The 27,621-nt window shown below is 38.2% G+C and overlaps 1 protein-coding gene, 1 long non-coding RNA gene and 1 pseudogene across 3 annotated transcripts in view; 2 read left to right on the top strand and 1 right to left on the bottom strand.

Annotated features, from left to right (window-relative positions):
* Positions 1-27,621, bottom strand: part of LOC306639459 — a 288,549-nt gene that overhangs the window by 36,770 nt on the left and 224,158 nt on the right. The window lies entirely within an intron of this gene.
* HSD17B12 (hydroxysteroid 17-beta dehydrogenase 12) overlaps positions 1-27,621 on the top strand; it is a 161,905-nt gene that overhangs the window by 91,939 nt on the left and 42,345 nt on the right. Inside the window, exon 4 of the mRNA XM_079103047.1 lies at positions 15,468-15,575. Within this exon, the coding sequence (XP_078959173.1) occupies positions 15,468-15,575 (108 nt within the window). The remainder of the gene's footprint in view (positions 1-15,467; positions 15,576-27,621) is intronic.
* Positions 2,428-5,935, top strand: LOC306640264 (protein FRG1-like; annotated as a pseudogene). Its single transcript has one exon. The product of its transcript is annotated as a protein FRG1-like (transcript).

Genomic DNA, 27,621 nt, shown 5'->3' with positions numbered 1-27,621 from the left:
AGCAACTAATGACTCTTTGGGACTCTTTGGGACACTGCTCAATGTACTGTGTCTGTGATGCTTCAAAAGGTGGGTGCTAACTAAAGCTTAGAGTCTTTCTGGGATAAGTGATACTCCAGTCACAGTGAGCAAACTTGACACCCAGCTCCTGAATCCCAGAAACTGTTTTCCAGTGAAGGAACCAGGATTTCCTGCAGAACAGAGAGGAGAGAAGATGAACCTAGAGTGTCTCATTATGTCAGAAAGCAGGCAAATATTCAAAGAATGGTCAGATTAAAGCACATGAAAGAGAAATAAAAGAAGTGGAGACAGACCTCAGTGGATCAGTGATATTTATTACAGTGGAGGGGCACATTTTCAAGAGAGAAAATGCAAGCGGTCTGAATTTTATAGGGTTCAGTGAGACTTAATCATGGCAGAATGTGTCAGTTGGGCAGTTGGGAAATTATGGACGTTCAGAGCCTGTTGTAGCTGGAAACGTGAAAGTCCAGAGCCCATTGTTTTCCTTCTCTCCCTGGGACCGGTTGTCCTCCTTTCTCCCTGGGGAGATTTCCCCTTTTTCCTTGGGGGTTGTTGTTTTCCATATTGTTCAGGAAAAATGTCAAAAAGACAAATGCCAGCTTGAAAGGACGTTCACTAACAAAATCTGGACAAGTTGAGCACTAAAATTAAAATGATGGGAATAAGTTATAATGCACTGAACAAGATAGGAGATCATGAGCCTATACTGATAATGGCAAATAAATGAATGAATTAAAATTTTGATGGGGAATGAGGTTTTTATATAGTTTCAATAATTTCTCACAAAATGCCAAATTATTATTATTATTATTTAAATTTTGTAGTTGTAGATGAACAGAATGCCTTCATTTTAAACGTTTATTTTTATGTGGTGCTAAGGGTTGAACCCAGTGCCTCACACATGCTAGACAGACCCTCAACCACTGAGCTACAGACCCAACCTGCCAAATTATTTTTTAATTAAAAAAGGAAAAATAGGGGTTGGAGTTGTGGCTCAGTGATAGAGCACTTGCCTAGCATGTGTGAGGCACTGGGCTCGATTCTTAGCACCACATAAAAATAGATGGATAAAATAAAGGTCTATCAACATCTAAAAAGGGAAAAAATATAAGTTTACAGTGAAGGAGCCCAGCAAGCACCACCTTAATAAGGGATCAAAGTTAACATCATCATTAATGGGACAAATTGAAATTCTGTGCCACCCAAAAGGATACAAGGAGAAACATAGCCTAACTTCTGTGGTTTCCTGCCAAAGAAGCACCACTTAACTCTAATTATGAGGAAGCAGACACACCTGCATTGAGGGACATTGCAAAGTAATTGGCCTGTCATCATCAAAGTGTCAAGGACGTGAAGGTCAAAAAGAGATGGCAGGTCTGCTCCAGATGGAAAGAGGCTAAACAGAAAGGCAGCTTCATGTGTTGCATTATTCCATTTTGGGTGCTTTTGCCGTAGAGGACATTGTTGGGCCAATTGGTGAATATTGAATAGACTGAAGATTAGAAGATTATAATGTATCAATGTTAATCTCTTGATTTTGATAGTATATTATTTCGAAGACTTTTTTGTCATAAATACATATGAAAGCAGCTTCTCAGCCTTTTTGATCTCAGGATCTCTTTATAGTAGTAACTCTAGTAACTTTTTTTTTTTTTTTTTTGTACTGGGGATTGAACCCAGGGGCACTTTTACCACTGAGCTACATCCTTAGCCCTTTTTTACTTTTTTATTTAGAGACAGGGTCTTACTAAGTTGCTTAGAGCCTCACTACACTGTTTAGGCTGGCCTTGAACTTGTGATCCTCCTGCCCGAGCCTCCCCTGCTGCTGGGATTACAGATGTGTACTACCACACTGGGCAACTCTTACTTTTTTATATAATTTCATAACATACATTTATATGAAATATCTGAAATAGGTAAATCTAGAGAGAAAGAATACAAATTGGTGGTTACTAGGAGTATAGGTAGGGAGGATAAGGGACAACTGCTTAGTGAATATTGAATCTCTTTTTGTGGCGATGGAAATGATTTGGAGCTAGAGGGGGTGGTTGCTCAATGTTGTGAATGTCCAAAATGCCACTGAATTGTTTACCTTAAAATGGTTAATTTTGGACTGCGGATGAGGCTCAATGGTAGAGTGCTTGCCTAGCATGCACAAGGCCCCAGGTTCCATATAGTAACTCTTAAAAATTATGGGGGACTCCAGAGAGCTTTGGTTTATGTCAAATACAGATATCTTTAAATCTGAAGCTGAATTTTGCTGCATTTAAAATTGTTGGTTGGCATGCATTTTCTTTGTCAGATGCAGATATCAATGTTTATTTTCTCATAAATTCAAGTGGAGAAATTTTTAAATAATTATTTAAAAGTAATTATTTAAAATAATTATTTTAAAATAACAATACATCTATTACATGCTAGCAACGCTGTTTTTTGAGGAAAATAACTATTGTGAAACAATTTAGTAAGAATAATGGCATTACTATACATTTTTGGAAATCTCTTTAATATCTGACATAACAAGAGTTGGGTTTGCCCATCTATTTTTGCAATACATTTATTTAGTTGAAGAATAAGAAGAAAATCGATACCAAGATATATATGTTTTTGGATATATACATATATCGTGATTGGAAAAGAGAAAATTATTTTATAGCCTCTTTAGATAATTGTGGATATTCTTTTGATACATCAAAACTCTGTAAGTGGAGGTTTCTTAAAGGTTAGTTGCAATGTGGAATCTAAAATCATATCAAAGAATTTTTCATACTCAGGTGTATTAGAATTCATTGGCCTACCTCACACTTTGAATAGGACTTACATCCATCAGGATTTTATATCTTTATGCATTGGAAAATATTGGTTCCTTAGTTTTATTGATTTTTCCAAATCACTACTCTGACACATTACAGAGCATTGATGTTTTAAAAAATTTTACTTATTCTTTTTAGTTGTACATGACAGTAGAGTGTATTTTGACATGTTGTACATTCATGGCATGTAACTTCCCATTCTTGTGGTAGTACATGATGTGGAGTTACACTGGTCTTGTGTTCATAGATGAACACAGGAAAGCTATGTCCAATCATTCCGCTGTCTTTCCTATTCCCATCCCCCTCCCTTCCCTTCCTTCCCCTTACTTCTGTTCTTCCCCACCCCCTCCTTTATTGTGTTTTAGCATCCACATATCAGAACACAGAATCATGATTGTTAATATTGCTCCCAATCTCATCAAAAGTCTTTTCTTTCAAATTCAGGGTGGTGATGAAAGTTTTCCAGGACTCCAATTTTCATTTAAAACTCAACATTTATCACAGACAACAAAATACTGTTGTTTATTTTTATCAAAGTGACAGGTGCCACTTCATTCGTTTTTGAGATGATGTCTGCCAAATCTGAATAAGCATAGTTTTTCTGTCAGTTACTATTTCAAGTAAAATGATGTTGCTTGGAGAAAGGGGACTCCTGATGCCATTATAAAAATGTTTCTCTTGAGAACAGCCACTATATTAGGTATCTAGAAAAATGTGCATGCTCCTCCTTTTGTCACGTGGAACTTTAAAACGTTGTGCTCTCAAGGGTTGAGATTTAATGAAATTAATGATTTTTATTACTTCATTAAGGAAAAAAAAAAAATTAAGGGACACTTAAATGAAACTGACTTGTTTTCTTTTTTACTACAGTGCGAAGAATACAGTGACTTCCAATACCTCTAGGTGACACACTTTGATTCCTGTTAAGGTTCTAGTAGTTTTACCCACCATTGCTTTTGCCAATGTAGGAAAGAAGGCAAAAAATGTCTTTTAATGTTTTTGACTTTCAGGGACTCTGGATAGGCATGAAGTATTTTTGAGTGTTGGGTATCAGATCAACAGTTTTAATCCATAGTGATTTCAGGGGGAAGAGCTACTTTTGTACAGTGTTTGTAACTTCGAGACTATTTAAAAAATTTAAAATACTTAAATGATGACCTTTTAAATGTGGAAACGAACATTTATGAGAATAATTCAAATATCAAACTTCATCAATGTATAGGAAGTCTCATGCAGCTTAAATAACATAATGTCATTTAGAGAGTTCTTGGCAAGTTGGTGCTAAGTAATTAGTAATTGTTACTCCTGTTTTGTTAGTAGAATATTATCTGCAACCCTACCTGTGTTATGTGGTGCCTGCTGTGTCTTAGGATCAGGATGACTTGTGTTAGACTCTTATTCTTTGTTCTTAGAGTATTGAAGTACAAGGTTGTACTTCATCAGAAGTGTACACCTTTGCTTTTATTTTGGTTTAGTATGTGAAAACTATGCTCTTTCAACAGTTTAAATGAAGAGGGCTGTGTTGAAGAGAATGATGGCTCTGGTTTTGGCATGTTAACTACATTAACCTTAAAATGTCAATTGCAATAAAGTAAATACTCATTTAAATAGCTGATATTGAGCTTCCCAGTAGGAAACAGAAAGTAGATTTCCATATCTGAGAGTCAGTGTTGTGTTAAGGCAGAGCGTGACCTGAGGGATGCATTACATTGTCTCAGTTTCCTAAGTTCTGGGAAAGTTCTTACTTCAAATCCACTTTTGTTTCTCCTCTACCTGTTTCTGTTCTGGTCTAAGCCTTGTGTCCTGAGCTAGATCCCACCTGTTTGTATAGCAGAACCATGGCCACATACTCCTATGTCAAGTCCATCAAGCTCATGCTCAAGGAAAGGAGGGCTAGAATAAGAAGAAAAAGAGAAAAGAAGAGAAAGGAAAGGATAAAAAAAACCCAACTCGATGTTGGAATCTGGTGGATAGTATCCAACTCTGGTGAAATTTCAGGAACCATCGCCATCGAAATGGATAAAGGAACCTATATCCATGCACTTGACAATGGGGGCGGCACCCAAGAAGTTGCTGAGGGTTCTCCAGAGCAGTTCACGGCCGTCAAATTGTCTGACTCAGGATTGCCTTGATATAAACTCAGATGGGCTTGTTGTGGTTTGTTCAGATGCAATTGAACCAACAGAACAATGGGAACCAGTCTTTCAAGATGGGAAAATGGCTTTATCGGCTAGAGAGAGGTGCTTTATTAGATGCATTGAAGCAGGAGATGTAGAAGCAAAAATTAAAATAGCAGGAGAAGAAGAAATGATAAAGATTAGGCCCTGTGCTGAAAGGGAAGCCAAGAAAAACAATGACATCCCAGAAGAAGACAAAGGAAATATAAAATAGTATGGAATCAACTATGTAAAGAAATTTCAGGCCACATCCTGTAGTCTCAAGTGCTCGGGAGGCTGAGGTAAGAGAACTGCAAGTTTAAAGTCAGCCTCAGAAATTTAGAGAGGCCCTAAGCAACTTAGCAGGACTCTGTCTCAAAATAAGAAATAAAAAGGACTGGGGATGTGACTCAGTGGTTAAGCACCCCTGGGTTCCATCCCTGGTACCAAAAACAAAACAAAACAAAATTCAGTGCTTCCAAGACCACAAAATAAATACAATGAAGACAACAGAATTTTTAAAAAGGCTCTGAAAGATGGATTTTTGTGTGAGATACTTCTGGACCGAAGAGGCAATTGAAAGCTGATTAGATACTGCAAATGACCAGGAGTTTTTTTCTCTTTTTCTTTTTTTTCTGAATAAAATATTCATTGGTGCTGGGCACAGTGGCACAGTCCTGTAATCCCAGAGGCTTGGGAGGATGAGGGTGGTGAGTTCAAAACCTGCCTCAGCAAAAGTGAGCGCCTCAGTGGTTGAGTGACCCTGGGTTCAATCTCCATACCATCCCACTCCCCCCCCAAAAATCACTGGCAATCAGTAAGTAAATAAATAACTGACATTTAAAATTTTATGTTTTTTTTTTTTTTTTTTTTTTTTTTTTTGTGGTGCTGGGGATCGAACTCAGGGCCTTGTGCTTGCGAGGCAAGCAGTCTACCAACTGAGCTATCTCCCCAGCCCCTAAATTTTATGGTTTTGATTAATTTTTTCAAAAGTTTTATTAATGTAAAAGCAACTGTTAAGCATCCCTTTAAAAAAATATTGACATAAGACTAGGGTTGTAGCTCAGTGGTAAAATACTGGCCTAGTATGCTTGAGGCCCTGGATTTGATTCCCTGTACTGAAAACACAACAATAAAAACCAACACACATACACAAATAAAATAAAAAAAACAAAATGACAAATATAGATTTTGAAAAGAATGTGTTTTTCCTTGTGTGATTTCACAAAACCAGAATAGGGTATTTGAACAGGTTAAAATAAAGAGGTTTCTTTAAAAAAAAAAGTAGCTCATTCCACATTTGTGGAAGAAAGGTATAGTGTGATATTTGACTTCTAATTTTAGCTCTCGTTGTTTGAAAGAGGAGGGGAAGAGTATTATGGTGGGTTACACAAAGATCTCTTTTTCTTCTAACTTGATTTTGAGCTCACGACTATCCTGCATGGAAAATTGGTCAGCTCTGGCCCAAATCTCATTGGTAATCATTTTATTTTTCAAGCCAACAAAGAGAGAGGATAAGATGCCTCCAGAAGAGACTCACTCTACTAAAAAAATAATAGAAAAACATTTTATTATATCATAAAAAATGCTGAGACACACAAGAACATTGAGAATGTTGCTTAATATGCAAAGCCAGGAAGACTGTTTTCCCCCTAAGATGTGATAGTGTGTTAACCAGATTTCTAAAGCCAGTGGATGAAACCATTGTGTCCTCTCTCCCTGAAGCTGTGTATCTAATCAGCGTAGAATCCTGCAGTCCTGACTCTGGTCTGCCCAGGCTGGCCTGCCTCCCTGTTCCCTCTGCTGTTCTCCTTCGAGCCTTCCTCTCTCGGGGAACTAATGAAGCACCTGCTTTGTCCTTTCCCGGCCACCTGTTGCTTTTCATAACAGGCTGTGGATCCTCTACACTGTCTCATCATTTCCGTCCTAAATAAAAATCCCACGTGTGATCTCGTCACTTCCCGGCTTAATAGCCTCTGCTAAGTGCTTACAGCACACAGGATGAAGTGTACCCTTGTTACAGGGCTGACTCCTAGGCCTGTGACCAGAGCATTTGTACAGGGCCTTGCACTTAGAAGGGTCCACACTTGGTTTAATGCTCTGCTGTCACTGTCCTGAAATTCTTAATCACTTTTGAACAAGGAGCCCTGCATTTTTATTTTTCAGTGGGTTCCACTAATTATGTAGCCAGGCATGCTTATCTTGGCACGTACAGCCTCTGCCAGCTTCCTTCCACAATGCCTTTTTCCCACTTCCCCCCTGGGCACCACGTAGCCATCCACGGGGGTTCTTACAACATGCTGTTCCTTTTCTCCAGTTTCTGCCTTTGCCTACTTCTCTGCACGGCTGATTCCTGCTTTTCCTCAAAAATTCCACACTAACAGTACATCCTATTTAGAATATCTCCCTCTGCAAGCAAGAGGAAGTTTCTTTCTCTTTAATGCTTGTTGTTCATGTTTATTAGAGCAGCAGTTGGATTTACACATATCTCCTTCACCAAAATATGACCAATTATTGTCCTCAGGGTGAAGCCTGGCATGTGGGTACTGCTTAGTATGTGTTTCTTGAGTTTATTCAATCAAAATATTTATTGAGTTTCTATAATGTAGCAGGTATTGTTGGGCTATAAGTGTGTAGCAATAAATAAGAAAAACAAACACAAACCAGACTCAGACCCTTGTAACACAGGTTAGGGAGTGAGATACTTTGCCTAGTTCCAGATGCCTGTGCACTTGAATAAATGAATGAGCACATACTAAAGATTTCAGGTCATAGTAGGATGGGTAGTTTTCTTGACTAGTTGTTTTGGTGGTAGAATATTACAAGCTCTGGAATCGGGGAATCTTACAATTGGAAGCTGTCCTAGGTTATTTTGTGACATTAAAGAAAAGGGTGGATGTCAGGATATATAGAGAACACAAAAAACACCAAAAAAATAAATAACCCAGTCATGGAATGGGCTAAAGTACTGAACAGACACTTCACATAAAAAGAAATACAATCAATCCACAAACATATGAAAAAATGTTCATCATCTCTTGTAGTTAGAGAAATGCAAATCAAAACTACTCTTAAGATTTCATCTCACTCCGGTCAGAATGGCAGTTATCAAGAGTACAAGCAATAATAAGTGTTGGTGAGGATGTGGGGAGAAAGGCATACTCATACATTCTGGTGGGAATGCAGACTGGTGCAACCAATATATAAAGCAGTATGGAAATTCCTCAGAAAACTTGGAATGGAACCACCATTTGACACAGCTATCTCACTCCTTGGTTTATACCCAAAAGACTTAAAATCAGCATACTACAGTGATGCAGCCACATCAATGCTTATAGCAGCTCAATTCACAATAGCTAAAACTATGGAACCAACCTAGATGCCCTTCAACAGATGAATGGATAAAGAAAATGTGGTACAGCTATACAATGAAATATTACTCAGCCTTAAAGAAGAATGAAGTATGGCATTTGCAGGTAAATGGATAGAACTAGAGAATATCATGCTAAGTGTAATAAGCCAATCCCAAAAACACAAAGGCCAAATGTTTGATAAGCGGATGCTGATCCACAGTGGGGGGTAGGTAGGGAAGAATGAAGGAACTTTGGATTGTGCAGAGGGGAGTGAGGGGAGGTGTGGGGCGGTGGGGATGGGAAGGATGGTAGAATGAGACAGTCATTATTACCTTAAACACATGTATGATTACACTATTGGTGTGACTTAGCACCATGTACAGCCAGAGGAATGAGAAGTTATGCTCTATTTGTGTACAGTGTGTCAAAATGCATCATTCTACTGTCATGTATAACTAATTAGAACAAATTAAAAACATTAATAAAAAAAAGAGAGAAAAGGGTGGATGTCAGCAGGGTCCTGGGCTTCCTTCATCAAATCTAAGACACTGTTGATCTTGGAATAATGATGTGGCTTATAACCATTAGTAAAGAAAACTTGTCAGTTAAACTGACATGCCATACGTTGTAACACCTCCTGATCCGCAAAGATGAAAAGTGAATAAAAATGTAATTCAGAAATTCAAATCACAAGCAAGTTGAGTTAAAAAAAAATACTTGGGGGCTGGGGTTGTGGCTCAGTGGTAGAGCACTTGCCTAGCATGTGTGAGGCTCTGGGTTCAATCCTCAGACTGCATAAAATAAATAAAAGTATTGTGTCCACCTACAACTTAAAAAAAATACTTGGACACTAAGAGCAAGGATAAAAATAGTGCATCATGACACCGAGTCCATGGATGATACTGTAATAAATAAATAATTTTCTAAACTAGAGTTGGATATTCATGGCCAACTTGGGGGGGAAAAAAAGCAGCTGATAGAAAGAGATAAGCATTAACAGGATGGTTAATACCTAGAGAAGCCCATGCTGTCAAGGAGAACCAACCATGGCAAGCAGCCTGCCATCACATATCATCCTTATAAGAACTATATAGGGCAGACGTTATCTCTTGTGGTTTATAGACTAAGAAATGAAATTCTTGTAAGGTCAAAGGCCGAGTGAAGGGCTCTCCACCAGGGCTTGCAGCCGCATCCCATCTCTTCCCAAGAAACTCTGCTTCCATATTACTAGCAACACCATCTTGGAATCAAGTGTAGATTCTGAGTGTTAGAAAGTTTTTGGTTTTTTTTTTTTTTTTCTCTTTTTCTCCTTTCAAAAAACTAAAAATCAAGTGCTCTATTGGCAGATCTTTTGTTTTCCAAGAACCAAAAATAAACACCTGAAAATTTCAAGGGTGACTTATCTTAGAGTCCACCATTCTTGAATCAAGTGTAGAACCCAGAGCTTTCAAAAGAATGGAACCTATTCATGTCCCGTGAATAGAACAAATTCAAATGGTAGAAGGTTTTTATTTATTGCAGGTAGTTGTTCTAGTTAAAGAGACTGTAATGTTATATAATAACCTTGGCTTAAAATAAAGAAGTACTTGGTTTGGGATGGAGTCCTGATGAGCTATGATTAATTTTTTGGTTTGACCGAAAGTAGGTCTCTTCATATGAGATTAAAATTATTATGAATATTTTTCAAGGGCAGGGTAAAAAAATGGACCATTATTTGAGTAGCATCTCTGGTAATTATAATTAAGTGAACCTTTAAAAATGGAGTCAGATGAATTATTCCTTTCCAAGGCACAATCCTCTTTCCTCCAGAACCACAGAAGGCAGGCATTCTCTTGGGAGTGTCTCACCCCAAGAAATAGGGATGAAAGAATATGGCAGGGCCTGGGGATGGAGAGGCTGGGAAGAGAAAATGACAGAAGGAAAGAAGTGGTGAGAATTTGTTTAGGGGATTTTGTTCATTGTTTCTCCCTCAGAGAGTACAAAAGCCTCATTGTGTTTATTTAACATCTTCAAAGCAACATAAGCCATGAAAATTTTATGCAAAAATGGAGAGTTTTTTTTAAACATGAAAGATATGTGTATAGTGATAAACAGAACTTAATGAACTGATGTGCAAGGAGCTGAAATCGTGAGCACTGACTCCAGCTGTTTCCCTACAAGCCTTTTCCTTCTCCTCCCTTTGGCAGAACTGGGGATAGGGAGAGTGGCCTGTCCCTGGCTCAGCCTCCACCTGCAGGGCCACACCTCCAAGTTAAGCTCCTGCAGTACTTCATTCATGAGGCTAGATGGTTTACAAAGTTTTTACAACTCAAAAATGTTTGCATTTCTGTGAGAATGATAGACAAAAGAATTGAGTTTGTCTCTCAGTTTATCTTATGCTTTAAAATGACTAATATATCCTATGTTATATCCTATATAGACATTTCTTACCAGCATGTGGTTTTATTTCTAAGGGAGAGAAGTTCAGCAAGTACCATGAAGGGGATTTTAATAAATCAGCTGTATTGGCCTAGAGGTATTGACTCATGCCTTAGCAGAGAGGCCTCTGGTTTATGCCAAGCATAAAGGTGCTGGAAATAGAAGAATGACAAAAATGATACCTGTTTGTTAGGAAATAGAGACTCTGCTTCACACAGGATGGTAAACTCCTGATGGGGTTACGTTAAAGGTCTCCAGGAGTATCCCTGGAGAGTAAGTAGCTTTCCCTTGGAGGAAATGGATCATTAAAAATTTGTCCACACAGGCAGTGGCCCACTAGAATCTTAGACAATATTACGTTAGAGGAAAGGTAGGGAAGGGTGAAAGTAATCGGAATTTTTTAAGGGTGAAACCTGAAACTTGGGAAAACGGGCTATTTATTTGGAGCAGAGGAGGGTAGAGGAGAATCAATATATTCTTTTTGGTTTTTATTGCTAGAAAATTTAAATAACACAAATTTATGTAGATTAGACTCATTTTCTGGCATTCTCACAATATCCCCAGTCACATAGGGGAGATATTTGAGGAAAGCTTTTCCAAAGTGTATGAAAAGTCTTAGAGGAAGACTGTTGAATTTAAAAGGAGGTGCCAATTTGGGGAGCAAAATGGAAAAAAAGAAAAAAAGGATGGGCAAAACTAGAAGCATGTTGAAGGGAGGCTGTTCTGAATATGTTTATGACCTCAATTGGTTTGAACCTAAACTTGCATTAGTATTAATGTTTAGGGGTATTTCAGCAGCATCTTGAGACCTCTGGTGGGTACAGTTCCTTCCCTGTGAATTGCAGACCCACCCTTGAACTAATTCAGAATACACTGAGTCCAAAAATCGCAGGGTGGCTGTAGAAGTAGAATACCCATGATTATGGGCTTGAGGCTGCACCACGGAGCTACATCCCCAGCCCAAGGGAATTCTTTAATTCTCTAAGAAGTTGTAACTACAGATTTTATCATCAGAAGTTTAGTCAGCATGTGAATATATAGAGAGCCTAGAGGGAATGCCACATTGTCGTTCTACACAAACTTAATTGAAGTGCTTAATGCAGACCCAATAAGAACAGACTAAGCAGGTGAGAAAAAGCAGTAAATTTTTGTAAAAGAAGAGTAATGAGGGAGGCTTACACTACTAGAAATATTAAACACTATCTTTAAACTCATACCTAAAATTAGGGCATTATAAAGAACAGAAAACTAAGATAATAAACAGACTCTAATTCTGGAATCAGGACCTGAAAGATACAAGCTGTCCAGTGACTTTGTATCCTCATGGCAATACCTCATGGACTGTGGACCCCCACTGGAAGGAGAGGTTCCTGGGTGCAGCAATTTCCAAAGGACTGTCGGACACCCCAAAACTGCTTGCTGATGATATTCCACAGTTGGGGCAATGAGAGTTACCTTGTCAGCGTTTGAGTGGCTCATTTTGTCTTTGCAGCCTCCAATTCTGTTTGTGTATCTTTATCCTGCACACCTGCAGGGTATCGATCGTATCTTGTTGCAGCTCCTACTCTGGGAAAAAGACTTGCAGAGGCTGTCATTCCGTGGGCCTCTGTTGTGGGCAAGGATCTGAGCGCCCAGATGCACACGCTCCAGGGGCTTCGATGCAGTTCTCATTCTTCCCCAGCAGGGGCTGTTGCTGGGTTGTGGACTGGTGTGTTTTATGAAAATCCTTGTCTTGGGGAGGTCGCGAAGGTGGCAGTACAGCTTGCTCTGTAGCATGTGCTGGTGCTTACTATACCCTCGTGCTGATGTTCAATGTGAGCAGATTGTCCAGTAGTCTGACCTTCTTTTGGGACAAGATGCAGAGTGGTAGGCTGTGGGAAGGAGAAAGATGCGTAGCCTCGAATTACTTCCCTAAGTCCCAAGGAAGCCAGCCACTTTATCCTGAAAGCCAGCCTTTTAGGATACCTGTCATTCTTGTCTGATAGCCGGGTCGGAGAGAACTGTTCCTCTCCTCTTCGTACACGCATACACATGTGCTGCTGTTTTTGCCCCTCACAACTTTATGGCGGGTGTGGGGTCAGTTCATGAAAACCTCACAGCCCATCGGAGGGCCTGGTCCAGAGCAGGTGTAGATCACGATCCCCAGGAAACAAGAGGGGAGTTTGTAGGAATCTTCTGGGGAGGTTTTCCTCAGTCTGTGAAAGGGACACGTCACAGAGACATCCCTGTTCTGCCTCTGAACATTGTTGTCAGCAGGTGATGGCTGCAGCCCTCTTGGAATCAGGAGGGAGCCAACCTGAGGAATAAGAGGAGGGCAGAAAGATCCTCCATCATTTGTGTCATTGTTGAATAACTGAGCAAAACAGAGTCAAGTCCTTGTCTTTGTGAAGCTTATTTGTGACTTACGTCACTAAAACACAGTGCATCCAAAGGTGGTCAGTGCAAGAGAATCGGTAAAGCCGGGAGGGGCATTTTGAAAAAGGTGGGCAAGCAGTGCTTCTCTGAAAAGGCAGCATTGGCTCAAGGACCCAACAGAGACACGGGATGCGGACGAGCACTCCAAACCGGGAATAGTAAGGTGCCGGCACCCCAAGGGCATTTGGAGCATATTCTGAGTTTTAGGGAAGTGTGAGCGGCCACTGGCTAGCACTGGAGGGCCACTGGAGAGCGGTTGGGGATGAGATCAGAGAAGTGTTAGGCTGTGGCCAAAGACTGTGACTCTTACTCTGAGTGAGACAGTTTGTGAGGAGGGGAGTGATATTATCTGACTTACGTTGAAAAAAAAAAAAGCTTTTAAGGCCCATATTCAGAGGTACTGAAGAAAAAGTAAGGAGGAAAAAAGCAGTATTGACTGGGCTAGGACAGGATTCTGGGGAATCAGGGTATAAGTTCAAAGTTTTAAATTTTCCTGAAAAACTTACACAGAAGTCATTTGCTTATCCTAATGTGAATACAAAGAAAGCTTCTGCAGGCATTCATTATGAAATAGCATACTTTCCAAAAGTGGCTGAATTGTTTTTAGCAGCATATCTGCACAAGACTACAGTAGTGCAAGAACTTTCACCAAATCCTGTAAGCTATAAAAGAGTGAATCAGATGCAGGGATTGTGGGGTGACTTTTATTACTAGAGAGAGATTTTCCTGAACCAATGCTAGTATAGAAAAATACCTTTATTTCAAAGTAAATCAGTAAAATTATTTTATACTTGAATAAAATTTTACATACAGCAAAAAGTATCCTTCAGCTTTTTGTTTTGGGGCTTTTTGCCCCCGTGTGAATCTTGGGCTATAATAGAGTCGGTGTTCTTTAGCTACTGGTGGTAAGTTCTCTGAGCCGTTCCTAATAAGATGTGTTACCCAGCTCTAGTGAAATAACAGCTCCGTGCCTAACTCTCCACTACCTGAACACATATCTACCTCATACATATTGCAACAGTAAGAATACCTTTAACACCAAATAAGGTATTTTCTTGGTCGATTTTTCTTCTCTTCAATTTATGCATGAATTTGTACCTAGGGTCAATACTTTTCATTGAGTCTAACCAAGAATCAAGTCTCTAATGAACCAGCTCTTTAGTTTTAGACATAAATCCATTTAGGTCAAGAATGGATACCTCCTACGAGGATTAATCCTACAAACTCTTGTGATGAGCTGACATTGACTTTGACTGAAGAAAGATTTATTTTTGGAAGGAGGATTTTAAAATTAATTCTTTTGAATTTTCAGCAGGTTTCAAAGAATAACATTTGTAGGGAAGGAGGCTGGGGATTGATGGGGAAAGGGGACCTGTGTTTCTGGGGTACCTCCTGTTTGCCCACAGGTATCACTTGAGCCCCACATCCTAAGTTGTGTGTATTCCCTTTGTTTTCACAAGAGGATGCTGAGGCTCAAGGAGGACATGTGACTTGCTTAAAGTCATTTTGCAAATAAGTGTGGAAATGAAATTGGATCCGATGTCTGGGTGACCTCAAAGCCCACTCTCTCTCTTCAAAGGGGCTGACTCGTGAAGGCAGAAGTAAACATTATACCTTGCCTCAGATGAGTTTTTGTTTCTCCAGGGTCCCATTTCTGAAGCTGTTATTTCCTTCAGCTCTGTTTGGACTTTAATAGTCCTGTGCAAAGGAGAACACTGAGGTCTTTCTCATGTCATTTTAGAGATTTATTACTGTGTATTTTGTGAGGATTTTAAAATGTAGTGGCTATTAACCAAGATCCAAAATTACAATAAGATCATACTCATTTTATTTCCATTTTAATAAGGTGGACTTTTTGTTTTAATATATCACACTTTAAGATATTTTACAACATAAAGACTTCCTTTTTAAATTATGAAGCATCGATTTGCAATTAAAATCACAAAGCCAGTGATATTTAAAGAGTATATAACATTATGATATGAATCATGTTTTATTATTTGTACCTAAGGGTCTAAAAAGTAGTCCCCATTATTGATTTGTAAAAGGAGAACTGATGAAGGAACATCAGCCCGGCCCTATGACGACACTGGAATTTTTAATTGCTGAACTATTGTGATCTCTTAGATGGTCTCATGATTGCTTAAAATTATCCTGGTCTAAATGTCATATCAAATTGGGAGGAAAAAAGAGTTTGAAAGGATAATGTTATCAAATGCTTTAATCCTAATTGCTATATATTAATTTTCCTTGTCTTTTCTCATTTGTGTATGTGTTTTGTTTTTTTCTAGAAGAAAAATTCAAAGTGGAGACAAGGACCATTGCTGTTGACTTTACATCAGAAGATATTTATGATAAAATTAAAACAGGCCTGGCAGGTCTTGAAATCGGCATTTTAGGTTTGTATTTTTACTGTATTTATACTCTTTTTTGAATTTATTTTTTGACTTTTACTATCCCTTTATTTTCTCTTGGGATGTTCGGTATTCAGAGGTAAAATGACTAGTGAGAAGAAAATTGTCTTATTAGTATAGTTGATCATCAAATGACAATAGTCTGTATATGTTTGACTCCTTGTGTTAATTATAAATTCCTGACAGTTGCACAGTTTGGGTTATTTTCCCTGCTTGCTTTATTCCCAGTCTCATTCTATATAGATAGCGACATAGCTATATCTTAATAATCCGTTCAGAAGGGTGATGAAGACCCATTTGTAGTTGGCTAAGAATACTTTTCTAAGCCTTTTACTCATCATTCCTAACCTGTAAACCTTTTTTGATGTTCTTCCTCCCTCTCTACCCCCCATGAAGTTTTAATATCACAGATATATTGAATAGCTGTCCTTTTTTTCCAAAAATGAATAATTTCCTCACACACATACCAAATGGAATATGGTTTATGGAGATTGGTGATTTACCTGGAATCTCATAAAGATCGAGTGGCACAACTGGGAGTCCATCTTTGGTTTGTTTTTTTTTCTAACTCTACTACTGTCTTCCATACAATAGTATCTGTAGTCTAGGAAAACCACTTTATTACTAAATCTCTTTATTCCACTGCCTAAAGTGGTGAGAACCTGGTAATTATTCTTCTTTTCTTTCTTGGGCTATTAAAGGAAGATAACTGAAGAGAAAACCATTTTTATGCTTGTTTTTTTATTTTTATTTTTTATTTTGAGACAGAGTGTCACCAATTTGCTGAGGCTGGTCTTGAACTTCTGATCCTCCTGTTTACCCTCCAAAGTAGAATTTTTATGTTTCCTGACATTCTTCAGTCATAGACCTAATCTCCCTCATCCTACAAGAGAATTATCTTTTATATAATTTATAGATAAGATAGTTTTAAAACATCAGTTACACAAGTGTAGCCTTACATGGTACCCTTGGACTTGTGGTAAACCGTGGCTTTGACATATTATCCTTTCTTGGCCCTTGCCTTGTCCACCACACTTCATCATGCCTCATCCTCCCATACACTCTTTCCTCTCTTACAGGAGAACCAGTAGGTGAAAGATGAATAAAAACACAGATCTAGTTTTTGCTTTTGTGCCTACATGTTCTTTTGTAAATACGCGTTTCTGGAAAGTCTTTCACTTAAAAGGGGTACTTTGTAGTTGGGAAAGGAAGGCTTAGAAAAGTATTCTTAGCCTTTTACTCATCATTCCTCACCTATAAACCTTTTATAGGGAAAACTTTGTACCCCTTTTCATTCATTCGTATTCATTAATTCATGAGTCGATGAACTGGAGTTACTACAACGAACCAGGAAAACTATACTACATTATTTTTATAATATAATATAAGTACAAGTGTTTCTGGAAAGTTCTTCCATAGCTTAGATCTGGAATACATTAAACAACACTAAGATATGTAAAAATCTTTATTGTTTTTAAACTTCCAAATTAGCAACTACAAATTACTAATTAGGATAGATGCTGCCACAGTTTATCCCAGCCTCCTTTCAAACTGGTGAGGGACTAGGAAATGAAGAAGGATGACTTAGGCAGGAAAGGGGCCAAGAATCTATAACGAAAGGAGACCACGGGTAGGTCTTATAACTTGCTTTGACCTTGTCTTTTTGGAGAATGACTTACAGAAGTAGTACATTTCATCATAATTGTTCTTTGTATACATTTTAGCTGCTTTTCCCTGTGTGACTGTGAAACTATAGATACTCTGCAGTGAGGACATTGGAGACAGAAATTGTTAGGCATCAGGTTGGTGCAGAACTGGAGTCTTGGATAAGGCATCTTCAGCAGCTCTTTCCTGATCCAGAACTATTGATGGGAAGGCTTTGATTTGAGTTTCAGTTTGATAGTTAGATGTGTTAAGGATGGGAGTGCAGGGCACATGGTCCCCAAGCATTTTCCCCCCATTTCTAGACTCCTAAGACTTGGGTCAACATACAAGCACTGGCATTTAGACATAAGGACTGATGTTCTCCCAGGCCTCATATGCTAATGGAGCCATTATTCATGTAGTCCAGCCCCTTAGCAAGTGGCAACCTGTATGTTACTTTGTACCCCTTTTCATTCATTCATATTCATCCATTCATGAGTCAGTGAACTGGAGTTACAACAATGAACCAGGAAAACTATACTACATTATTTTTATAGTATAATATTCTAGAAGGAAAGGCAAGTGATAAGAGTATAAAGGGGAAGGGGCACTTGATTCAGGGAGAGATCATAGTGACCCGGCCTAAGCAGTGGGATTCCAGAAATATTCAGGAAGTAGAAGAGGACTTTGTGAGAAGTTGCAGGTTAGATGAAGAAGAGGGAACTCATGGATGACCTTCAGGTTTCTGGCTTCATCATCCACATCAGTAACACCACTCACTAAAATGAATCCTGGGAGCGGAGTTATTTTGGGAGTGGGGTCATTTCAGTTTGGGCCCTTCTAGGAGAGCCCAGTGGGGTTGTCAGCATGATAGTTGGATATTTAGATCTGGAGGTTCAGTTTGGAGAGCTAAGAGTAGTAGTTTCATGGAAGCAGTGAGATTAGATATGATCCAAAGAAACTGTAGAGAGTGTAAAGAGATTCTTCTGAGTTTGCTTTTCTCTCAATCAAAGGCTGCCAGGAATGGATAGCATGAAGGAGGAAGCATCTTTTTTTTTTTTTTTTCTTTTGCATGATTTAAGCACTGTTCAATAGAACAATTACATGAGCCACATATGCAATTATAGCTTTTCTAGTAGCCACATTTTTAAAAGATAAAAAGATGAAGTTAATTTTTAATAATGTATTTGATTTGAATCTACTATTTCTAAGATGTTATCATTTTGGCCAGTAATCACTATGAAAAACTTTTGAAATATTTTGCATTCTTTTTCATAACTAAGTCTTTGAAATCAAGTGTGTAGCTTCCCCTAACAGCACATTGCAGTTTTGACTAGCCACATTTTAAGTACTCAGTAGGCATATGTGGCAGTTGGCTGCTATGATGGACATCTTAGCTCTTGTTCATCTTGGCTGTCTCTCATCCTCAGTTTTGTGGGAGAGCCATAAATATAAATTCTAGATTTTTCCCCCAGTGCTTTCAAGCAATGGTTCTGAGCCAAGGGCAGTTTGGCAGAGAACAACAGCATTTGTCATTTGTCACTACTTGGGTAGTTCTACTGGCCCCAATTGGGTAAATGTTAAGGATGCCGCTTGGACTCCCACAGCAGATTATTATTGGCCTGAAATATCAGTAGAGCCGAGACTGAGAAATACTGCTTTAAAGTTACTGTCATTCAACAGTTTGATTGAGGTACCGTGGGTAAAGCTCAGTGGTAGAGTACTTACCTCATATTTACAAGGCCCTGGGTACAATCCCCAGCACCACAAAGACAAAAAACAAACAAACCAACCAACCCCACACAAACCTATGGTTCTGATTGAATAATTATTGAGATAGAGGCAACTTTAGTTTTGATTTATAGTTGGTTACAGATCAGTAATATAAATAATTATAGCTAATGTTTACATAATTCTTGAAAGTGTACAGTGGTACTTTGAAAAATCATCTTATGAACTAGGCTGTATGTTTAGTTTTCTTTCTACTCTATCACAACTGTCCCTTCAGTCATCCACATTTATTAGCTAATATAGCATACTTAGATTGCATTATAATTTTGAAAATCACACCTGTGAGCAGAATTTTATCTTATTACTTGGTCATATTCCAACTCTAATCTTACAGTACCTTCTCTAGTAGGATCCAACCTTCTAGAATTTGTGAGGGGAGTCTGATTTTTTTTTTTTTTTTTTTTTATTTACCCTCCCTCCCCCATTACCTGGGTTTCTAGCCCCTTCGACTTATTTCCCTCTCTCATCTCCATTCAGATCCTATGTATCCTCACCTCTGTTTCCTAAGGCTAAAATCATTTATTCTCCCTCCTCCTTTGCTTCTTAAAAATCTCACCTTTTATAGATTTCTCTATGATATTCTATGTATAGCTTGATTTCTAGTAAGACCTAGCAGTCCATACTATACTATTATAAGAATTTTTTTCTGCTGAGTATTAATGAAACTAGTAATGATAAAAAGAAAAATAAATGACCAAGATAAACTCTATTTGTTTGAATAGCATTAAGCTCCAAACTATAGTCAATGCTTAATAAAGAAAATTAATATTTTCAGAATTACAAAGGAAAATGCTAAAGACCTTTGTCATGAAAGAAACATTAGGTTTTCAATGAGGTAAGTGGAAAGAAAACAGCCATGTATTGTATGAATTTATCCTGAAAGGTCACCATAACTTGATGAGATTCTAAATGCTTAAGAATGAAAAGTTGAATTCTTAATTCTATTATGTAAAAAAAAAAAAAAAAAGTAAGCATCTGCTGTCGTCTTTCAGGCAAATACTAAGAAATACAGATTTCAGAAGCTTATGAAACTTCAACATTTGGAGAAAATGACATCCTTACATCTCTGAATAAGCAAACAATTGGTTAACAAAATGTGATTGCTATAATACTTACTTGATCCTCTGGAGAGACTCTCCTCTGTGTTCCAAATTGATTTGGAGGGCTTTGCACAATACATTGCAGGGAGGCGTATATTACCAAGGCCAAAGGAGTAGCCTTGGATTTGAAATATGCCACAGACAATACTTTTTTCAAATTTCACTACTATGGCTTTTTTAACTTTGTAAAGGTGAGAGTCTTTATTCTGGAAAGAGAAAGAAAGATCCTCTTGGAAAAATATAGTTACTTAGTTTGTGAATCAATTTTTAAAAGCCACCGTAACTTTATTCAAGCTTTTAATGCACACTAGATGAGAATTTCCCCATGCCAAATATTCTCAAGGTCCTCTCCACCCAGAGTGTCATGGTTTATGTCAGTTGAAAAATCCAGCGGATCCATTGGTACCTGATCTGTGTTGTCATCCTGGTTTACTGTATTCAGAACTATATGTCAACCACTGACTTTTGATTCTACCCATACACGTTGCCCATAATTTTAAGAGGCCTCATTTTAATAACAATAATATGTACAGATAGTGAAGCTGAGCTAGACATTATTGTTCTCTTTTCTTTCCGCGCCCTTTGTAAGTGAATAATTGCTCTACTCATCTACTTAGTGAATTAGTTTTTAATTGGTGCCCTTCCCACCTCTTTGTCATCCTGGCCCATGCCACCACTTTCCCCCTTACCCTTAAGAATTTAGGGAAGCTCCTGTACTCTACTTTTCTCCCCTAAAACCTGTATTTCCCAGAATGTTCTGGAAAAGAGAAGAGTTGAATATAGATACTATGTTTACTAATATAAAAGATAGTTTGAGAGGTATTCATCAGAGTTAAGATGAGTCAGTTCTCTGGGTATATTTAGGTTTTCCAAGTTAGTTAACAAAAGACCCAAGAGTATTATTAGCTACTTAGGGTAAAAGAGGAGTTAGCTTCCAAATGGCAAATTCCCAGATAATTAGATTGGGATCCAGAGAGGGCTTCCTTGTGTTTGAGTCCTCAGAGGATCAAAGGAAGAGGAATAGACGTTGAACTAGAAGGACCCAAGGGGCCACAGAAGTGTGCTGAGGAAAGCTTGTGTAGGATTGCTTGGAAGGAAGAGAGAATAGGCATACTAGGAAATTGTGCAGCTTCCCAGTTCCAGTTGATTAAGGAAGTTATAAATAGAAGAGAGATCCTCACTTCTGTAGGGGGTCTAGAAATACATAAAACTGTAGATGGTCTTCTTGCTGTTTGGGAGCTTTACAAATTAGAAGTTAGTTTTAAATTGTCTTTTGAATTAAACATACCTCTGAAAAGTCTGATTACAACTGTCATTTACATCTTACTGGGATTGGTTCTTCATTTTATCATCTGTCTACTTCTTGCTGGATTAGTTGCCCTGAGGAAATGCTATTTTAGTTAATGAAAGATTTGGAAAATCATTTTGAAATGGAGGATAGACTTAAGAAGAAAACTGTATTGGCAGATTGATGGTCAGTGGGGTGCTGAGAAGGGGGGAAGAGAAGGGCAAAATGAAGTTGGTTTAGAAGGCACCAAGGGTAAACTTCACGTGCTTGAAAACACCACTGCCCTCTTTGTCTGAAGCCGCAAGTGAAAACGGCTCAGGTTTAAGAGCGAGGAGGCTGATAGAGCAGGAATGTAGAAAGAATTGTAGGACTACGTTAGGATGACAGTTTAGGGAGGGGGTGGAGCTTCTCCGCCAATGCCAGGATATGATATTTGTGCTTTTTGAAATTTTAAGATACTTCTAAATCTTTCCTTTTGTAGGACTACCATCACATTCTGTCACTAACCACCCAGAGTTTGCATAGACACCACAGGTTCAAAGGCAGTTTCCAACAAGATTGTCCTCACCTCAGATGCCAGCTGTTTAGGAGTCCCTAGGCCACCTACACTTTTGACGGATTGCAGGGTTCCTATGGTTTCTTCTTGTTTGACAATTAGCTGGGGCCTTTTACAGAGCTCAGGCAAGTGCTGTATTCTTGATTATGAAGGATACTAACCAGGCTCAGCTGAATGAGGAGACAGAACAGTCTGGAAGGGTCCCAAACACAAAGCTGCTTCTGTGCCCTCGCCTTATGAGTCGGGACACCCTCCTGCACATCCATGCTTTCACCAACCAGGAATCTTCACCAGGCTTCAGTATCCAGAGTTTGTAATGGGGTTTCATTATGTAGGCATGATTGATTAAGTCACTGACAGTGTAATTGAACTCAATCCCCAGAGCCCTCCTCCCATATCTGAAGACTGAACTGACTCAAAACCCCAACCCTCCAGTTTGATAGTGACCAACACTTATCTCTAGTCATCTTATTAGCATAAACCCAGGTGTGATCCAAGGGTCTGCCATTAATAACAAAGGCACTGCTGTCACTAAGGGTATTCCAAGGTCTAGAACCTCCATCCCTTTAACAGGGGCCAAATAAATTCTTTATTACACAGCACCTTTCCTTTGCTATTAAAAAACACTTGGGGGTTCAGTATGATATTTCAGTGTATAATATACAATGTGTAATGATAAGATCAGGGTAACTGGTATATCTGTCACCTCAAACATTTATTATTTTTTGTTTTAGGAACACTGAAATCCCCTCTGCTAGTTACTTTGAAGTATACAATTACTTGCTGCCAGCCATACTGTGCTATATACAATATTAGAAGTTATTTTTCCTCTCCAACTGTTCCCCTGTGCCCACTCGCTCTCCTCTCCCTATTCTTCCTTCTCTTCTGCCCCACCCTTTGGTAACCACTATTCTATTCTCTGCCTCCTATTTGTTAATTGATTCCTTCAATCAATCATATACTAATTTACTAACCAAGTAAAATTTCAGAGCCATAGTGGTATGCAACAGACATTGTTCTGCTTCCATGGAAGGTAGCCATGGCACAAGTAGTTGGGAATGTGTTACATGTAATGGAAGATTATGTTATTGAGAAAGTTAAAACTATCACAGATGGGCTCCCCAAGCAAGTAATATTCAAGTTGAAACCTGAAAGCTAACACTGAGAGGAGTGTTGTCAGAAGTTCCTGGTTGGAAAAACAGCATGCACAAACACCCCAAAGTCTGTGTGCTCAACATGTTGAAGGAACTGACACAGGACTGCTAACCTGGAGCAAGGATTTTCGAGAGGGCAGTAGAGACAGAGGCATCTGAAAATTAAGCAGAACCAGATCATGAAAGTCTTAGAAAACCAGGTTAATAAATTGGGACTTGTTAAAAGAAAAACTTTCAGTAAACCAAATTTAACAGAGTTTTTTTTTGTTTTTGTTTTTGTTTTGAGCAGAAAACTGTTTGCATGTGAGGCTCAAAGAACTCTGCTCTGCAAAGTGGGCAGGCAGCACTTATGGACAGAAAATGGAAGTCAGGTACAGAGACAACTTTACTGGTGCTGCTTCATGTTCACCTCATGTGAACGTGGTCTAATCAGTTGGCTGTCTGTGGTTAACCGAGACTCAGCTATTTGTTGTAAAAGCATACCCTTAAGTTAGGTTCACTTTCCAAGTTGTGAGTTGTTATGTAAAGATTCAGTATGGAGGACATCCTCAGGCCAGATTTAGTTTAATAGACTTTATTGGAAGTAGAGTAGGAAGCCACTGTAGAACTTTAAGAATGAATTGATAATGTATTAGAATTTTAGAGAAATCCCTTTTGACTTCCAAGCAGGAGTAGGCAAAAATTGATACAAGGAGACCAGTAAGGTTATTTAGGCCATGAAACATAGGTGATGATGGTTTATGTTAGGAAGGTGGCAGTAGAAATGGATAGAAATAGACAACGACAAATACACACCAGGATTGTTTTCTGATGTGTTCTTATTAGAGGTCTTGAGTCAAGAATTACAATAATAGCTTCATTTTAAATCATTATTGTCAACACTCATTGAGCATTCTTTACATGTCAGGCACCATGCTGATGCATCTCATTTACTCTTCAACATCTTTATAAAGTAGATGTATTTGTGTACCCATTTCGAAGATGTAAAGAGATTACATTCATTGTCCAAAATTAGACAACTAGTAATAAGCAACTTCCAGGTTCTGACTTGGAACAACTAGATGGCATTTCTCTAAAATAGGAAACTGGATCTGGAGTAAATTCTATGGAGCAAAATAAGGAGTGCTCTTTGGAATATGTTAAGCTTGAGAGAATGTAAGAAATCCAGGTGGAGACTCAAATAGACAGTTGGATCACTGGTACAAACATCCTTCCTTGCTAGAAGGGAGGTTTCTTTGTACTGAATGAGACAGAAGCCTGGTATAGCCAATCACAGTAAGCAGAATAGGTGAATCAATTCTCTCTCTCTCACACACACACACACACACACACACACGCATACCAGGAGACTCATCAGGAATATTACAGACTATGTATAATGCCTTATAATTCCATTAGATGTATTGACTGAGATTGGATTTCTAAAGTAAGCATAAGACTTTCAGAATTCAAATTTATTTCCTTTTACTCAAAACCCACTAATGATATTAATTAAAGCAGAACCTTTAACTTAAACCTGGGTAATTAGCTCTGTGATTCAGAAATGTAAATAGAACTGTAAGTCACGAAATAGATAAATGTGTTCCTGTTAGCTAACATTTAGCTACCAACCTCATGTCATTCTTCTTTCCTTGTCCCCTCTTCCAGTTTTATGTATGGAAACTATTACCTACTTTTGTAACAAGGATCACAGCAATTTATAATTAAATAGTGGAAAGAAAATGTTCTGTTGTGTTGCTTCTGACTCAATCTTAATTTTTCAATTTCTGATTAAAGGCACTGCAATTTAAAGCCTTGTAAACTCTCTTTTATTTGGAAATTGCTCCTCACAAGTGTATGAAAACTGTAAAGTTTGCAAAATGTTTTACATGGTGTTCCAAATATCATCTGTCAGTGTATGAACATGTGCTAGCTACAGCAATATGTTAAATAAGGCAGAGAAGGGATTTTCTTTGCATCACTTTCCACACTCCGTATAGACTGTAAGCCTAGATCCACTTGAATGCATTAAAGAGAGTAGAGGAGGAATTGGGATAAATTTGATCAGTATAAACAGCTCTTCTAGTTACCTACTACCCAGAGCTCTGTCTTGCAGAAGAACTTCTCTATTTTGATGCTGGTCATATAAAATAGAAGCAGGGCACTTTGTTTAGGGCACAGAGTAGGAGTTCAATAAATTTTTGTTGAATTAATGTCTACATGATAAAAGCTCTTCCTCCTCAATTTATTTAATACGTTAATATGTTCCAGACATTGGGTTAAAGAGCTTATGCATATTAGCTCATTTGCTTCTTAAATTCTTATCTCTATTTCATATATAAAGATAATAAGGAAACTGAGGCTTATTAGGGTGAAATCATTTGCTTCTTGTTAGAAACTGGTGCTAATGGAGCCAGAACTGAACCCTGGGATCTGCTGGACTCTCAAGTTTGTATCCTTGGAGAATATCATGCTAAGTGAAATAAGCCAAGCCCAAAAAACTAAAGGCCCAATGTTTTCCCTGATAAGTGGAGGATGATATATAATGGGGGTGGGGGTGGGGGTGGGGAATGAGAGAATAACAGGGGAACTTTAGAATATGCAGAAGGAAATGGGAAGGAGGGAGGTATGAAGAATGATGGGAGGAGTCAGACGTCATTACCCTGTGTACACGTGTGATTCCACGAATCGTATGAATCTCCATCGTATATAACCATAGAAACGAAATGATGTACCCCATTTGTGTACAATGACTCAAAATGCAGCCTATAAAAAATTAAAAGCTAAATAAAAATAATAATTAAAAAAAATTTTTTTTTCAGTTCTGGGAATTGAACCCAGGGCCTCAGGTGTGCTAGGCAATTGCTCTACCACTAAACTATACCTCCAACCCATTTACAAAAATTTAAGCTAAAAAATTAAGTACAGAAGGGGTTCCCCTCACTCGCTTTTGATGTATTCACTATTACTGGTACATTTAAAATTTTTATTATATTTATTCAAAATATAGTGAAGTGACAGCAGTTTTTTGAAGCATTTTTTATTAATGAACTCTAAATGCTAAAACTGGATTAGGATATAGAACTACAAACGTAACTAAAATGTAAACTTGCTTTCTGCTTTAATATCATGAGAAGGAAATAGTGGAGAAAACTTTGCATTATTTGAATTATATTTGGAAGTTCAACTATTAGGCAAAGTACTTTCAAGCCACATTAATTTCTTAGGTTTCTGATTAATCTAGAAAAAGAAGCAGGTTGACAGTCTGGGTGGGGTTACTCGTATGAGTGGTTTTTCCTTTAGTAAGTTATTGTTTGCTCCTCCTTCATGCCCAACCCAGATACCAAAAATCTAATTTTCTAATGACATTATTTCTCTGGCAGCTGGTTTTGATAGAGAATTCTAGGCCCAGAAAGATCAGCAGCAAATGGCCTTAGAAGAAACAAGAATTTATTGTATTTTTTTTTTCTAAGTAAGAGATGTGGAAGTGATTTTCTAAAGTAGGAGGACAGAAGTTAGAACAACATTCAGAATCACTCTGGATTTTCTGCGTCATTCCAATGCAGCACTTACGTTGACATTGGTGTTTTCTGCAATTCTGGAGCGGGCAGCAGCGCACAGCTGAGCACAGCTCACTGCCAGTTCTCCTCCAGGGTCAACTCGAGGAGGATCGCTTTCCTGTCCAACTTCTCTTTCCACTTCTCTTGGGCCTTGTTCTTGGTGTTTCTTCCCTTCTCTTCTCTGTCTGCCTCATCTCTTCTCTTGGGTTCTTCCCAGTCTAAGAACTCAGTGAGAAATGGATGGGAAAGATTTCATTAGTGTTCCAGGCCCTGGGCTAAAAGGTGAGGATTTTGAGATTACACAGATATTCTTTGTTTTCTGAAAGACAAAGAATACACAAGTGAAAGGGTTTTTCAGGGCACTGAAAAAAATTAAATCCATTTCTGGTGCCTCATCTGAAAAATTCAAGAAAACACTAATAATCTAATATTTAATGTGAATTTTTAAGATACTACCATTTAGAAGGGCTTTTCAACTTTCTGAATAATGTTAGAACAACTTGTAACATTGCTTGGTTTTGTAAATCCTATAAAGAATCTTGTAAAATATAGAGATGGCATTGCCTGCACTCATTCTTAATGAGATTAAATTATAATGGAACTATTTCCATCTTTTCACTCCTACCCAAAGCCTGTTTTCTTCCTTATGCCATTCCCTGAAAGCTTTCTGCCTGCTGTTTGGTTATTGCTGCCATCTAACGTCTCAAAATAAAATTGCAGTGGTTTGCCTTTTCCAAAAGATTCTCACTCTTCTGTAGTTTATGGAAATTACTGTTTGAGAGTGTCGGGAAGTTCAAGCTTTCCCTCTGAAGGTCTGATAATTGAGTCTGCTGAAATAAAAGGACAATAATAGATTAGGAGAAAAGGCACACAAATTCATTAATATGCACACATGCATGGGAGCCACACAAAATATGAAATTCAGAAGAGCCAGATGGTTGAAGCTTAAATGCTCTCTT

The sequence above is a fragment of the Sciurus vulgaris genome (genome assembly GCF_902686455.1).
Source record: "Sciurus vulgaris genome assembly, chromosome: 11".
NCBI lineage: Eukaryota > Metazoa > Chordata > Mammalia > Rodentia > Sciuridae > Sciurus > Sciurus vulgaris.
This window is presented reverse-complemented; position numbering and strand designations above follow the sequence as displayed.